Below are 15,818 nucleotides of genomic sequence, written 5' to 3'. Positions count from 1 at the left end.
ATCCACTTTCACCTAACCTTAAAAAAAAAACATATAAAGGAAGAATGGAATAAGTAGGCCCCTCCTCCCGTACGAACACATTTGCTTGTACACCTCCCTGTTCCTTCGTTCTACGCTCTCCTGGCTGTCAATCTCCTATTCTTGTGTTCCTGCTTCTGAACCTGTGCTGGAATCATTAATCCCCCTTAGGAATCCTTCATGCCCTCATTTAGGGAATTTTCCCAGATAGTTTTCACGGTTTAGTTTTAAAATGTTTAAACTTTCCCCTGAAGTGTTGTATTCTGTTGTATATTATAACACAATTTTCTTCTTCTTCTTTAAAAGGTTGTGTTCGATTTGCTCACCAAATCTCTTCATTTCAAATAAAAATTCAATCTCTTACAGTTCCTCCGAACCTACATTCCCTAAACTCACCTGCATTCCACCCGTCCTCCAACATTTTCAAACGGTTTTCCGACTTGAGAATCACAAGTAACTCATTTTGCAATAAATGTTCGTTTTCCATTAATCGTCCATCACTTTCTAAAATCCAAACTCACCCCTCCCCTCCTAAACTCCCACTCCGGTTGTTTGTTTGTTTGTTTGTCTGGGCGATATCTCAGCCATCCTTTGAGCGAGGAAGCTCAAGTTTCGGCACAAAAGTGAGAAAGTGCTGTGACAAAAACAGTGTTTTTTGTTTTTTGATTAATCAATTAATTGATTAGTTATTTATTTATTATCGATTAATTAAGTACTTGTACATTTCCTTTCTCATCTGGGCAATATCTCAGGCACCTTTTGACCTAGGAAGCTGATATTTGGACATGTTAATGCCCAAGTGATTTGGCTGTAAAGGCTATTTTTGATTTATTGATTAATCAATAAATCGATTAATTATTTAATTATTCGATTAATCACTTCATTCATCAATTTTTTTAGTTACAGATTTGGATGAAACGGTGGTGGTTTAGGTATTCTATTAGCCAATTGATTACTTAATTAATTATTTTATGATTATTATTTATTTACTTTCATTATTAATCATTCATTTATTTTCTTGCTCATCTGGGCAATATCTCAGGCACCTTTTGAGCTAGGAAACTAATATTTGGACAGAATAGTGACCAATTGATGTGGCTATAAAGGATATTTTTGATTTATTGATTAATCAATTAATCAATTCATTTTTATTTCGTTTAATGACTTATTTAATTAATTTTCAAAAAGTTTTAGCTTCGAATGAAGCACTGGTATTTTAGTTATGCTATTAGCCAATTGATAAAGAAAATATTTTATGATCACTATTTATTGATTTTAATTATGCAATTAATCAATCAATTGTTGTGCACCTCTCCCTCCCAATACAGTCTATGAGCTGCATGGCAGTATTGCCGTGCGGCGGTATTGCCGTGTGCCGGAGGCACCCCGGCAATGCCGTGCTGGAGGATATTTAATTATTTGGCACGGGGGCGGTTTACTTTGAATGTATCTGTACTTGTTATTAATTTGCAATTGGTCACTGGCTTTGACACCAATACAAATTTTTACTACAGACCCTAATCATCTAAAAGCTACATTTATTTGAACAAACAGTTTCAAATGGAGCACCATTTGCCAACCAACCAATGGAGCATTTAAATGGCAACAAATGTGAATTGTATTGCTCCCAGGTTGACAGAAGACCCCATTTGCATTTTTGCCGCCGACAACCTTTAGAATCGAGTGCGGGCACGGGCAACTTGCTAGTCTGTACAATAGTACTGTCAACGCCAAATTGTGGCTTTAGTTACACACTGTTCAAAACAGTAATGCCTCAAAAGTAAAAATCACTGTTCAATGGACAGGGATCCACCATTAAGCCCTTCCTGGGGTTACTGAATAGGTCTTGGGTCCTGGGTGATCTCCGTCGACAGCTTATCCCCTCGCACCACCCCCTTTCACCTGCCCTCACTGATTTCCTGTATATTTGTTCACTGTTTAAAGCAATTATTGCAAATGAGCCCAGGGCCCGGTTGCTAGAAGCTATCCAGTGGATTAAATTTATTCGCCGGATATGCGATTTATCCACATAATAGGCTATCTGGGCTTCCAGCAACTGTGCCCAGGTCTGTTTGCAATGTTGCAGTGAAAATCTTTCATTGGTTTTAACTACACTAAGATTCACCTGTGAACATTGTTGTAAAAATCCCCAATATCCATTGCCATGGGATCCAAGATCCCCCATCAAATGTCTTCCAATACCTGAGAAATGCCCGTGAAATTTCTGAAATGGTGATCCACCAGGAACGATATTGCATTAATTCATTCACTTTTACCACATGTGACAGTTTGTCTGAGCTCTACAATCTCGATGTGCTGGAGCAGTTTGGTCCTGCGAAGCCAAAGTGTGCAGGCTGTGGGGCAGAGGGCATGAAACGCTGTTCTCGTTGCCGCACCGAATGGTACTGTTGCAGGTAACCATGCACATTTCCTTCTAAAGTAAATATAATAGACACAACTTAGACTGACATGCAGCCGGTTTGCAGGTAAAAGGAGCAAGTTCATTCAGATGGGAACTATATGGAAAAATAGGTTAACAGATCACTCTAATGACTGCTACCTTTGGCAATCACGTGGTTTTGGTATCTTATCTATAGGTATCAACATTGTGTAGCTGATACTTGAATAAGAACAACTATTTTGAATGCAAGAGCCAACACGAGGATAACTCTAGAGATAAAAGATGTTTAATCATGGGGTTCACGGACATAGACCATTTGATTGAACTATTTCCAGTGTAATACATGATCCACGAATAATGTAGAGTATATCAAGTTATTTGGAGAAATGTCTAACTTCTGTCGTACTTTCATTATGTGTGAGGAAGTTATAAATCATCCAGTTCTTAACATCTCAAATGCAATGTTCTCGCTTATCAATTGTTTGGTCTCTCTCAGCAGGTTTCGTATTGATGTAGAGCTGTGTATCATGAGCAAAGAACATACATGATAGTCCATGAGCCTTTGTGACGTCCTAAATGGGGGTGGAGTTGCATACAATTAACATGAGACCTAAAACGAACCCTTGCGGCAAACCCCACTTCAACAGTACAGAAGCAGATCTTCTCTCTCCCACAATCACCGTTTGCTTTCTTCCCTGAATATATGAGGGAAACCAATTTAAAGCCATGCCACGGATTCAAAATATTTCCTTGAAGCGAGTAAACAACAGTGCATGGTCAATTGTGTCAAAGACAGATGCAAGATCAAGAAGTACTAGGATTACTTCACCTTGACTGCCTGGTCTTTTGAGTCGGTCGTATGAACACGGATCAAAGCAGTTTTCACACTGTGATGTCGGCATGTCGACTGCGTTGCTGCAAGGAGAAAGTTATCATTCTGTTGGGAAAGGAGTTATCTTACAACAGCTCGCTCAACCACTTGCCCCAAAAAGGAAACGTTGGACGTGGATCAATTTGCTTCTCAAAACGTCTGGGTCGAGGGTCAATTTACTCAAGACTGGTGTCATTTCAGTGCTGACACCTATCCAAAGTGAGTCGTTTATAATACGAGTGTGACTCGGCGCGCTCCGCGCGCCTCACCACACGTCGTTTCAGAGAGATAGGCATCTTTGACCATTCCAGGGTCTTTTGGGTCTTCAGGGGCTTTTGGGTCTTAAGTGTCTTTTGGTTCCTCTGGGTCTTTAAGGGTATTTTGGGTCTTTGGGGTGTTTTGGGTCTTCGGTGTCTTCAGGGGCTTTTGGGTCTTTGAGGCCATTTTGGTCTTCAGGGTCTTTTTTGAGCCTCAGGGCCTTCAACGGTATTTTGGGTCTTTGGGGTGTTTTGGATCTTGGGGTCTTTTGGGTCTTTAAGGGTATTTGGGGCCTTCAGGGGTCTTAAGGGTCTTGGGGGAGTTAAAGGGTCGTCAAAGGTCTGAGGGGTCTCAGCAGTCTAAACGTAATTAAGAGGGTGTTCATTTTATTTGAAGAAGAAGACGTTTTGGCCGCATATAAACATACCTACAAACAAACAGCCAAACATAACCATATACGTTTGCTCCATTATAATAAGATTAGTTAAGACTGGCACAGGATAATCAAGACATTTGTTTGGTACAAGAGCAGGTAAAGCATCAAATGAACATATCTTGATTTTGGAGTGCTTGATGATCATGATCCTCATGTTGAAACTGACATCTGATGTTGAAACTGGATTCCGATGCTGAAACTGGAATCCGATGCTGAAACTGGGATCCGATGCTGAAACTGGGATCCGATGCTGAAACTGGGATCCGATGCTGAAACTGGAATCCGATGCTGAAAACGGGGAAGCATTGGGAAGTGGATTGGAGGCGAAGTTTTGAGGGGTGGTGTGAGGAGGAAGCTTGGAGAGGATGGGATGAGGGGGAAGCTTGGAGAGGGAGGGGTAAGGGGCAAGCTTGGAGAGGATGATGTGAAGCAAGCTTGACCAGGGTGGTGTGAGGGAAAGCTTGAGAGTGTGGTGTGAGGAAGCTTGGAGAGGGTGGTGTGAAGGGGAAGCATGGAGAGGGTGGATGAGGGGGGAACTTGAAGATGCTGGGGTGAAGGGAAGTTTTGAGAGGGTGGGGTGACGGGGGAGCTTGGAGAGGGTGGGCGAGGAAGAAGCTTGGAGAGGGTGTGGTGAGGAGAGATGCAGAAAAGGGGGGGGGGGACATGTAAAGGGGGTGGGTTTGGAAGGAACCTTGTAGGAGATATGGGTGTGGGTACTGACACGGAGGGGTTTGAAACTGTAAAATAATGAGAAGGATATTTGATTGGTGTATGCAGCCAACTTCTGCAAACTGGACTTCTCAAGATTCACCTATTGAACATTCTGAGATAAGATCATGGGATGGGTGGAAGGAATTTTGGTTGATGGCATGGAGAAAGGTCATGCTGTACAGAGAAGGCAATTACACAGACATTTAAGAAACCCAAGTGATGCAGCCTGTTAGGCGCAAGCACAGACTGGCTAATACAGCGATAGGAACAGCTAGTCAGGTACTCTCCAGTGACTAATTAAATTAACTGAGGTCAAACCAACTGTTTGACCAACTTCTATCAACTCATCGCATCTCTCTCTTCCTCATATGTGGTGATTTCAACTGTCATCATGCCAGCTGGCTGGGTGTGGGTACCTCTCACACCAGCCATGGCACCTCAGCAAAGGACTTCTGCGACTCATTGGGACTGACAATGAATGAATGAATGATCGTTTTAAGGTCATTTTCCCCGCTAGAGCGGGGGTTAGCCTTGCGGGCCCCATGACAATCATGGTTCCCTATTTGAGGCAATGTTTTTATGGCCGGATGCCCTTCCTGACGCCAACCCTTGGTCGCGCTCTTATGATGCGCAGGGATATGGTGTACCTATTCTAAATCGGGGTGCACACCGTGATCATTCATCCCAGCAAGCTGGTACTCAATTAGCCGACCTCGGAAGGATGCCTGGCTGAGTCAACCCCCCTGGTGTTAATTCAGTGATCGACCGGGATTCAAACCCAGGATCCTAGGATCCCAAGCCGGCACCCTAACCGCTAAGCCGGCACCCTAACCGCTAAGCCAACACCAGGCTAAGTTATTTAAGACACAATCTGGTAATTTCCCAACCCGGATCTCAATCAACGGAGCATATTCTCTTCTCAACTTGGTTATGACAAACTTCCCTGCAAATGTCTGCTGCTCTTCTTCTGCTCGAATCGGTTCATCTGACTATTTCCTTGTTAAAGTGGACATCTCTCCAAAATCGCTGGCCTCCAAAGCCAGTCTCCGACTGAGCATCTTCCATCGCCAAATACTCCGACAGGTCGCACAATATCTGCCAGCAACCCTCTTCTGGGGAAACTGCCAAAATCAAGACTCCTCTGCTCACCTTCCCTCTTTCATTCCTATTTTCTCCCGCCTCTGGAACAAACTCCCTCACTCTCTTCAATCCCACTCCTCCCTCCAGGTACTTAAAACAGCTGTTTACCACCATCTCTTATCTTCCCCCATCCAAAACCTTGACCTTTTCTTCCCCCGTTAATTTCTCCCCAGATCCACTTTTTTGAAATAACGACTTCTTTCCTTGAAGTCCTTAGCAGTGTCCATCTGTTTTATAACTCTCCCACCCCTCCCCCCCCCCCCCTTCCAATGCCTCCTCCCCCCAAGCCCTCTCCCTCCCACAGATCTCCCAATGTCCCTGTTCTCTACTGTTGTACTTGTGTGCTTCCCTCTCTCTCCCCATCTTGTCTCCCGCTCCTTTTATTATGTTTTATCTTATGTGTCCGTTTGTTTTTTTTGTGATCAATGTTAGCTCTTACACGAGCCTCGATCTTGCATACAAAAAAAAACAAAAAAAAAAACAAATCAATATCTCAACACATGCATCTACATACTGTCATGTCCCCGAGGTTAACACCCCACAAGAACGAATGACTGAAACGAGCTTTAACTCCGAGGCATGTTTCAATCTTGGCGGGATTATCTTTTTGCGTGCGTGGGAAAGTTCGAAGTCTTACCTGATCGGACGGCCGATACTGGGTTAATCCGAACCCACAAACAAAGAAACGAAACAAGACAAGAAATTGAAATTCCACAACTGATGATTTAATGAAAATAATGCAAGCACAATAAAAATATTGAGGTAAAAACTAATAGTAATAGGCTGAGGTGAGGGACCCTCCAAGCCTCCATGTGGACCCAATTACAGACACGGAGAAATAAAAGCAAAGAAAACGATTTGGTAATCGGCTGGCACGCAGCTCTGCAGGTCAACTGAGGGCTTGTAGACGTTCGTCACTTCCAAACCACCCCCCGGGAAGTGCACAAAATGGCGTGGAGTCACGTTCCTCGACATCCCAACATGAGGTATTTCTTGCGATGCCGACTGCCACGAACCTCTCTTGTTCAGTCTCTTTACACATGCGCACACGAGCCAAAGATGCGCCACCACCTGCGACCAAGCCAGAACAAATAGAAAATGCGACCACCTCCAACGAACGGCAGGACCAGAAGAAGGAATGCGACCGCCTCAAACAAACACCAGCACAAAAGAGAGCAAGCTCATGAGACGGCGTCTTTTTCCCCTCCAGCTCTCGAATGTTCGACCGCTGATGTCACACTTGGTCCAATCACCGAGCGCTACTCCATCATCCATCGTGCCTCCACCCATCATAAAGGCCGGTGCGTGGCCTACTCCTTACGAGTCACCAGGGGAAGAGGGGGGTGAGGAGGGAGGGTGGAGACTAATCTCTGTTCAGGGAATCTTCGCGGCATACGGAGCATTCTAAACCTACACGATTCTAACTTTCCTGAGGTATTCCATGTCTTACCCCCACAAACGTAACAATACACTATAATGTGTGAATAAAATAATAAATTCTACCACTAAATTAAAATATATAGTTTAGGTAGAAGCATCAAGAACAGCTTGGAATGCATCGGTGAAATCATAATTTTATATCAATGCGACGCCTGAACACGCTGAAAGCAGGAATGACCGCTGTAACGACTGGACTGCTAAACACAGGGATGATGCTGGTTTGATGATGGACAGCTGGGGTGTTGCCAGACTATAGGAGGGATGGTGACAGATGTGGACAATATGAGGAATTTCAACATGAGGGATATAGACTATATGAATATCAATACAAATGATTGATGGTTTTCATAGTTCCATTATTGAAACACAAGACAGATGCGAGACCTGGGTGACAGACAAGAAGGTCCTCAAGGTTCTGAAAAGATACTGTAGCGGATACCGCTGGGTATACACAATCGCCTTGCACCTACCGAGGACGCGGAGCGATCACCATGCCGGGCTCGCCCAGGACGCCCGGCCACGCCCAGCCCCGCCTTTCCAGGGCTCGTCCAGGACGCCCGGGCATGCCCGCTCTCGACTTGCCAGGCCTCGTCCAGGACGCCCGGGCACGTCCAGACTCGCCTTTCCAGGGTTTGCCCAGAACGCCCGGGCACGCCCAGCCTCGCCTTTCCAGGGCTCATCCAGGACGCCCGGGCATGCCCGCTCTCGCCTTTCCAGGGTTCGCCCAGGACGCCCGGTCTCGCCTTTCCCGGGCAAACGCTCCGGGATAATGTGTATATATATTGCTGCCCGATAAACGGGCTTTTCAGAGTACCCGAGTTGATTTGACACAATAAAGAAACTCGGACGAATTCCAGCTTTTTGTCGCGTCCATTCTTCCGATTTATGCTGGAGCACAGCTCCTACATTGGTGACCCGACATGGACACGGCAGTTCCAAACTGCCTACCTTCTGGGAGGCTCACGCGGTGGTTTGGTTCGCCCAGGCGGACTCCCTGTTCGCCCTGCGAGGCATCACGGCCGACGACACCCGCTTCCACCATGTGGTAGAGCAGCACTCGGCTCAGCCACCGCGGCCCGCGCCCTCAGCCTCCTCGAGAGCCCGCCAGCCGCTGACAAATACGACGCGATTAAAAAGCTCCTCCTCGACGCTTTCGCCCTCTCATCGGCGGAACGCGCACGGCGCCTGCTCGACCTGCCCGAGCTCGGCGACACGCGCCAGTCCGAGCGAATGGACTACATGCTTTCGCTGCTCGGCAAGCACTCTCCGGCATTCCTGTTCTGGGAGATGTTCCTCCGTCAGCTGCCTAGCCAGGTACGCCTCGCCCTGGCAAGCACGACGATCACGGATCCCCGCGCCCTCGCCAGGGAAGCCGACAAGATCTCCGCGGCAGGCCAACGCATTGGAGCAGCGACCTGGAGCCCACCGCCATCCGAAGCAACACCCATGGCGCCCGAGCACCCGGCACGGTCGACGACCGAACTGCCGACGCAATTGGCGGCCGCTACGCCGCGCCGACCACCTCCAGCACGACGACTGGGGCCTCCACCTGACCAGGCGTGGTGTTATTATCATGCCAGGTTCGGACAGAAGGCCCGGACATGCCAACCCCCGTGCACCTTCGGCAAGCCGGGAAACGGCCGGGCCGGCGTTCATTACCAGCCATGAGCGCCGGCCACACGGGCAACTTACTTTTCATCAGGGACAAAGCGTCCGGACGGCACTTCCTGTGTGAAACCGGCGCCCAACTGAGCGTCATACCCGCCTCCGATCAGGACAGGCAGTCCGCGGTTTGCGGCCCCTCCTTGGTTGCGGCCAACGGATCGGCCATCCGCACCTTCGGCCCGCGCAACGTCACCCTCTGCTTCGGCGGCCAACGCTTTAATTGGACTTTTGTAACCGCAAGCGTGCCCATGGCTCTGCTAGGCGCCGACTTCCTCTGCGCACACGGACTGCTGGTTGACGTCAAACGGCGTCGCCTCGTCAACGCCGAGACCTTCAGCTCCCTGGCATGCACATTGAGCAGCTCCGCTCCGACCGAGCTGGCATGCGCCCTCCAGGCGGCGAACGAGTTTGCTCGCCTGCTCACGGAGTTCCCGGCCCTCACGCGGCCGACGTTTTCGGCCGTCGCAGTACGACATGGGATCGAGCACCACATACCAACCACGGGCCCGCCGGTCTACGCCAGAGCCCGCCGCCTCGACCCGGCCAAGCTCGCCGTGGCCAAAGCCGAGTTCGACGCTTTGGAACACCTCGGCATCGTGCCGCGCTCCGATAGCGCGTGGGCTTCGCCACTACACATCGTCCCAAAACCGGGGGGCGGCTGGCGCCCATGTGGCGACTACCGCCGCCTTAACGACGCTACCACCCCCGACAGGTATCCGATCCCGCACATCCAAGACTTCTCCGCCCGTTTGGCAGGACGGGTCATTTTTTCGAAGATCGATTTAATACGGGGATACCACCAGGTACCTGTCAGGGCGGCCGACGTCCCAAAAACGGCCGTCATCACGCCGTTCGGCTTATTCAAATTCCTGCGAATGCAGTTTGGCCTCAAGAACGCGGCTCAGGCGTTCCAGCGCTTGATGGACGGCGTGCTGCGCGACCTGCCGTTCCTCTTCGTTTACCTGGACGACATCCTCGTCGCCAGCACGTCCCAGGCCGAGCACCTCCTCCACCTCCGAACACTGTTCGGGCGCCTCAGCGAGCACGGCCTCATCGTCAACCAGGCCAAATGCCACTTCGGCACGACGGCCGTTGATTTTTTGGGCCACCACATCACCAAGAACGGGGCCGTGCCGCTGCCAACCAAGGTCGAGGCCATCACCACGTTTCCGCGTCCCCGCTCCATAAAGGCCCTGCAGGAATTCCTGGGAATGGTGAATTTCTGTCACCGCTTCATGCCCCGCGCTGCTCAACTCATGCGGCCCCTCTACGAAGCCCTCCGGGGCAAGCCGGCCAAGCACGACGTCGTCTGGTCCGCAGCAATGGACATGGCCTTTAAAAACTCAAAGCGGGCCCTCGCCAACGCAACACTGCTCGCTCACCCGGTGCTCAACGCTCCCATCGCCCTCACCACGGATGCCTCCGACTACGCGGTGGGCGCCGTACATGAGCAATGGGTGAACGGGGTTTGGCAGCCACTCGCTTTTTTCAGCCGGCAACTCCGGCCGAATGAGCTTAAATATAGCACGTTTGACCGTGAGCTCCTCGGTCTACACCTTGCCGTTCGCCATTTCCGCCACCTCCTGGAGGGCCGACCCTTCACGGCGTTCGTCGACCACAAGCCGTTGTTTTACGCAATGGCCAAGGTCATGGAGCCGTGGTCGGCCCGCCAACATCGCCACCTCTCCGCCATGTCGGAGTTTACCATGGACATCCGGCACGTCACCGGCAAAGACAACGCCGTGGCCGACTGTCTTTCTCGGGCCAGCGCGAACGCCGAACGCGGTCCACCTCGGCGTGGACTTCGCGCTTATGGCGGCGGACCAAACCACCGACACCACGGTGCAAGCCCTCCGGGCGGCGGACACGGGCCTCCGCCTGGCCGACATCCCCTTCGCGGACACGGTCCTGCTCTGCGACGTCTCCCAAGGCCAGCCTCGCCCCATCATGCCCGTTGCCTGGCAACGCCGCATCTTCGCCTCCATCCACGGCCTTTCCCACCCGGGCCGGAAAGCTTCCCAGAAGCTGGTGTCGGCGCGATTCGTCTGGCACGGCCTTCGACGGGACGTCCGCGATTGGATCAGCACCTGCACGGCCTGCCAACAGCGCCAAGGTCCACCGACACACCCAGGCCCCGCTGGCACCTTTCACCGTGCCCGAACGACGTTTCGACCACGTCAACGTGGACCTGGTGGGCCCCCTCCCCCCATCACGGGGTTTCACACACCTGCTCAGTGCTCACCATGGTGGACAGGACCACCAGGTGGCCGGAGGCCGTTCCCCTCGTCTCCACCACCACCGCCAACGTGGTGCAGGCTTTCATCGCCACCTGGGTCGCCCACTTCGGCGCACCGCAGTTCACCTCCGAGCTGTGGGGCGCGGTCGCCCGCAACCTGGGGGTTGACGCCTGGGGAGTCCTGGGGGTTCTGGGGAGACCTGGGGGTCCTGGGGGGGGAGGACGCAACCTGGGGGAGTTCACCTCCACCGTACTACGGCCTACCACCCCCAAGCCAACGGGTTGTGCGAGCGGTTCCACCGCTCCATGAAGGCCGCGCTCATGGCCGGCCTTCAGGACGGCGGTTGGGCCGACCGGCTGCCGTGGGTCCTTTTGGGCCTCCACACGGCCCCCAAGGAGGACCTCCGGGCGTCCACCGCCGAGCTTGTCTACGGCCAGGCGCTACGCGTCCCGGGCGAATTAGTGCCCGACGCTACCAGTCCCTGGTCCGCAGCTCACCAGCGCTCGGACCTCCAGGAGACCGCCCGACGGTTTGCCCCCGTGCCAACGTCCCACCACGGTGACCCCCAGTCCTACGTCCCCCCAGCGCTTCGCACAGCGGAGTACGTTTTTGTGCGTCATGATGCACATCGGGGGCCACTCCGGCCGCCGTACGACGGGCCCTTCCGGGTCCTGCGACGGGACGACAAGTCGTTCGTCATCGACATCGGCGGCAGGTCAGACCGGATTGCGGTGGACCGCCTCAAGCCGGCGCACGTGGACATCGACCAACCGCCACGGTTGGCCCTTCCGCCGCGGCGAGGCCGCCCCCCATCCACGGTGCCCCCCACTCGACCGCCCACCACCACACCGGACCCCCCCCCCCCCACGACCCGCCAGGGGTCGCTTCGGCCGGGTCATCAGGACCCCCCTTAAATTGACCCTGCCGGTGCAAGTCGATTCTGGGTGGACGTGTGTCGCGGCTACCGCTGGGTATACACAATCGCCTTGCACCTACCGAGGACGCGGAGCGATCACCATGCCGGGCTCGCCCAGGACGCCCGGGCACGCCCAGCCTCGCCTTTCCAGGGCTCGTCCAGGACGCCCGGGCATGCCCGCTCTCGACTTGCCAGGCCTCGTCCAGGACGCCCGGGCATGTCCAGACTCGCCTTTCCATGGTTCGCCCAGGACGCCCGGTCTCGCCTTTCCCAGGCAAACGCTCCGGGATAATGTGTATATATATTGCTGCCCGATAAACGGGCTTTTCAGAGTACCCGAGTTGATTTGACACAATAAAGAAACTCGGACGAATTCCAGCTTTTTGTCGCGTCCATTCTTCCGATTTACGTTGGAGCACAGCTCCTACAACACCACCAATGTTGCCAAAGATACCACCAATGCTGCCAAAGATGCTACCAATGCTGCCAAAGATACCACCAATGCTGCCAAAGATACCACCAATGCTGCCAAAGATGCCACCAATGCTGCCAAAGATACCACCAATGCTGCCAAAGATGCCACCAATGCTGCCAAAGATACCACCAATGCTGCCAAAGATGCCACCAATGCTCCCAAAGATACCACCAATGCTGCCAAAGATGCCACCAATGCTGCCAAAGATACCACCAATGCTGCCAAAGATACCACCAATGCTGCCAAAGATACCACCAATGCTGCCAAAGATACCACCAATGCTGCCAAAGATACCACCAATGCTGCCAAAGATATCACCAATGCTGCCAAAGATACCACCAATGCTGCCAAAGATGCCACCAATGCTGCCAAAGATACCACCAATGCTGCCAAAGATGCCACCAATGCTGCCAAAGATGCCACAAATGCTGCCAAAGATACCACCAATGCTGCCAAAGATGCCACAAATGCTGCCAAAGATACCACCAATGCTGCCAAAGATACCACCAATGCTGCCAAAGACACCACCAATGCTGCCAAAGACACCACCAATGCTGCCAAAGATACCACCAATGCTGCCAAAGATGCCACCAATGCTGCCACCAATGCTGCCAAAGATACCACCAATGCTGCCAAAGATGCCACGAATGCTGCCAAAGATGCCACTAATGCTGCCAAAGATACCACCAATGCTGCCAAAGATACCACCAATGCTGCCAAAGATACCACCAATGCTGCCAAAGATACCACCAATGCTGCCAAAGATACCACCAATGCTGCCAAAGATACCACCAATGCTGCCAAAGATACCACCAATGCTACCAAAGATACCACCAATGCTGCCAAAGATACCACCAATGCTGCCAAAGATACCACCAATGCTGCCAAAGATACCACCAATGCTGCCAAAAATACCACCAATGCTGCCAAGGATACCACCAATGCTGCCAAAGATACCACCAATGCTGCCAAAGATACCACCAATGCTGCCAAAGATACCACCAATGCTGCCAAGGATACCATCAATGCTGCCAAAGATACCACCAATGCTGCCAAAGATACCACCAATGCTGCCATCAATGCTGCCAAAGATACCACCAATGATGACAAAGATGCCACTAAAGCTGCCAAAGATACCACCAATGCTGCCAAAGATACCACCAATGCTGCCAAAGATGCCACCAATGCTGCCAAAGATACCACCAATGCTGCCAAAGATGCCACCAGTGCTGCCAAAGATGCCACCAATGCTGCCAAAGATGCCACCAATGCTGCCAAAGATGCCACCAATGCTGCCAAAGATGCCACCAATGCTGCCAAAGATACGTATGCTGCCAAAGATGCCACAAATGCTGCCAAAGATACCACCAATGCTGCCACCAATGCTGCCAAGGATACCACCAATGCTGCCAAAGATGCCACCAATGCTGCCAAAGATACCACCAATGCTGCCAAAGATACCACCAATGCTGCCAAAGATACCACCAATGCTGCCAAAGATGCCACCAATGCTGCCACCAATGCTGCCAAAGATACCACCAATGCTGCCAAAGATACCACCAATGCTGCCAAAGATGCCACCAATGCTGCCAAAGATACCACCAATGCTGCCAAAGATACCACCAATGCTGCCAAAGATACCACCAATGCTGCCAAATATACCACCAATGCTGCCAAAGATGTCACCAATGCTGCCAAAGATGCCACCAATGCTGCCAAAGATGCCACCAATGCTGCCAAAGATACCACCAATGCTGCCAAAGATACCACCAATGCTGCCAAAGATACCACCAATGCTGCCAAAGATACCACCAATGCTGCCAAAGATACCACCAATGCTGCCAAAGATGTCACCAATGCTGCCAAAGATACCACCAATGCTGCCAAAGATGCCACCAATGCTGCCAAAGATACCACCTGCCAAAGATGCCACCAATGCTGCCAAAGATGCCACCAATGCTGCCAAAGATGCCACCAATGCTGCCAAAGATGCCACCAATGCTGCCAAAGATACCACCAATGCTGCCAAAGATACCACCAATGCTGCCAAAGATACCACCAATGCTGCCAAAGATATCACCAATGCTGCCAAAGATACCACCAATGCTGCCAAAGATGCCACCAATGCTGCCAAAGATACCACCAATGCTGCCAAAGATGCCACCAATGCTGCCAAAGATGCCACAAATGCTGCCAAAGATACCACCAATGCTGCCAAAGATGCCACAAATGCTGCCAAAGATACCACCAATGCTGCCAAAGATACCACCAATGCTGCCAAAGACACCACCAATGCTGCCAAAGACACCACCAATGCTGCCAAAGATACCACCAATGCTGCCAAAGATGCCACCAATGCTGCCAAGGATGCCACCAATGCTGCCAAAGATACCACCAATGCTGCCAAAGATGCCACGAATGCTGCCAAAGATGCCACTAATGCTGCCAAAGATACCACCAATGCTGCCAAAGATACCACCAATGCTGCCAAAGATACCACCAATGCTGCCAAAGATACCACCAATGCTGCCAAAGATACCACCAATGCTGCCAAAGATACCACCAATGCTGCCAAAGATACCACCAATGCTACCAAAGATACCACCAATGCTGCCAAAGATACCACCAATGCTGCCAAAGATACCACCAATGCTGCCAAAGATACCACCAATGCTGCCAAAAATACCACCAATGCTGCCAAGGATACCACCAATGCTGCCAAAGATACCACCAATGCTGCCAAAGATACCACCAATGCTGCCAAAGATACCACCAATGCTGCCAAGGATACCATCAATGCTGCCAAAGATACCACCAATGCTGCCAAAGATACCACCAATGCTGCCATCAATGCTGCCAAAGATACCACCAATGATGACAAAGATGCCACTAAAGCTGCCAAAGATACCACCAATGCTGCCAAAGATACCACCAATGCTGCCAAAGATGCCACCAATGCTGCCAAAGATACCACCAATGCTGCCAAAGATGCCACCAGTGCTGCCAAAGATGCCACCAATGCTGCCAAAGATGCCACCAATGCTGCCAAAGATGCCACCAATGCTGCCAAAGATGCCACCAATGCTGCCAAAGATACGTATGCTGCCAAAGATGCCACAAATGCTGCCAAAGATACCACCAATGCTGCCACCAATGCTGCCAAGGATACCACCAATGCTGCCAAAGATGCCACCAATGCTGCCAAAGATACCACCAATGCTGCCAAAGATACCACCAATGCTGCCAAAGA

General features: G+C 51.2%; 1 protein-coding gene across 1 annotated transcript in view; it reads left to right on the top strand.

The window, feature by feature from the left end:
• The window catches only part of ZMYND10 (zinc finger MYND-type containing 10), a 44,611-nt gene that overhangs the window by 23,879 nt on the left and 4,914 nt on the right, over nt 1–15,818 (top strand). Inside the window, exon 11 of the mRNA XM_068135811.2 lies at nt 2,307–2,432. Coding sequence (XP_067991912.2) covers nt 2,307–2,432 — 126 coding nt within the window. The remainder of the gene's footprint in view (nt 1–2,306; nt 2,433–15,818) is intronic.

This window comes from Myxine glutinosa, chromosome 1 (assembly GCF_964187855.1).
Source record: "Myxine glutinosa chromosome 1, kmMyxGlut1.1, whole genome shotgun sequence".
Taxonomy (NCBI): domain Eukaryota; kingdom Metazoa; phylum Chordata; class Myxini; order Myxiniformes; family Myxinidae; genus Myxine; species Myxine glutinosa.
This window is presented reverse-complemented; position numbering and strand designations above follow the sequence as displayed.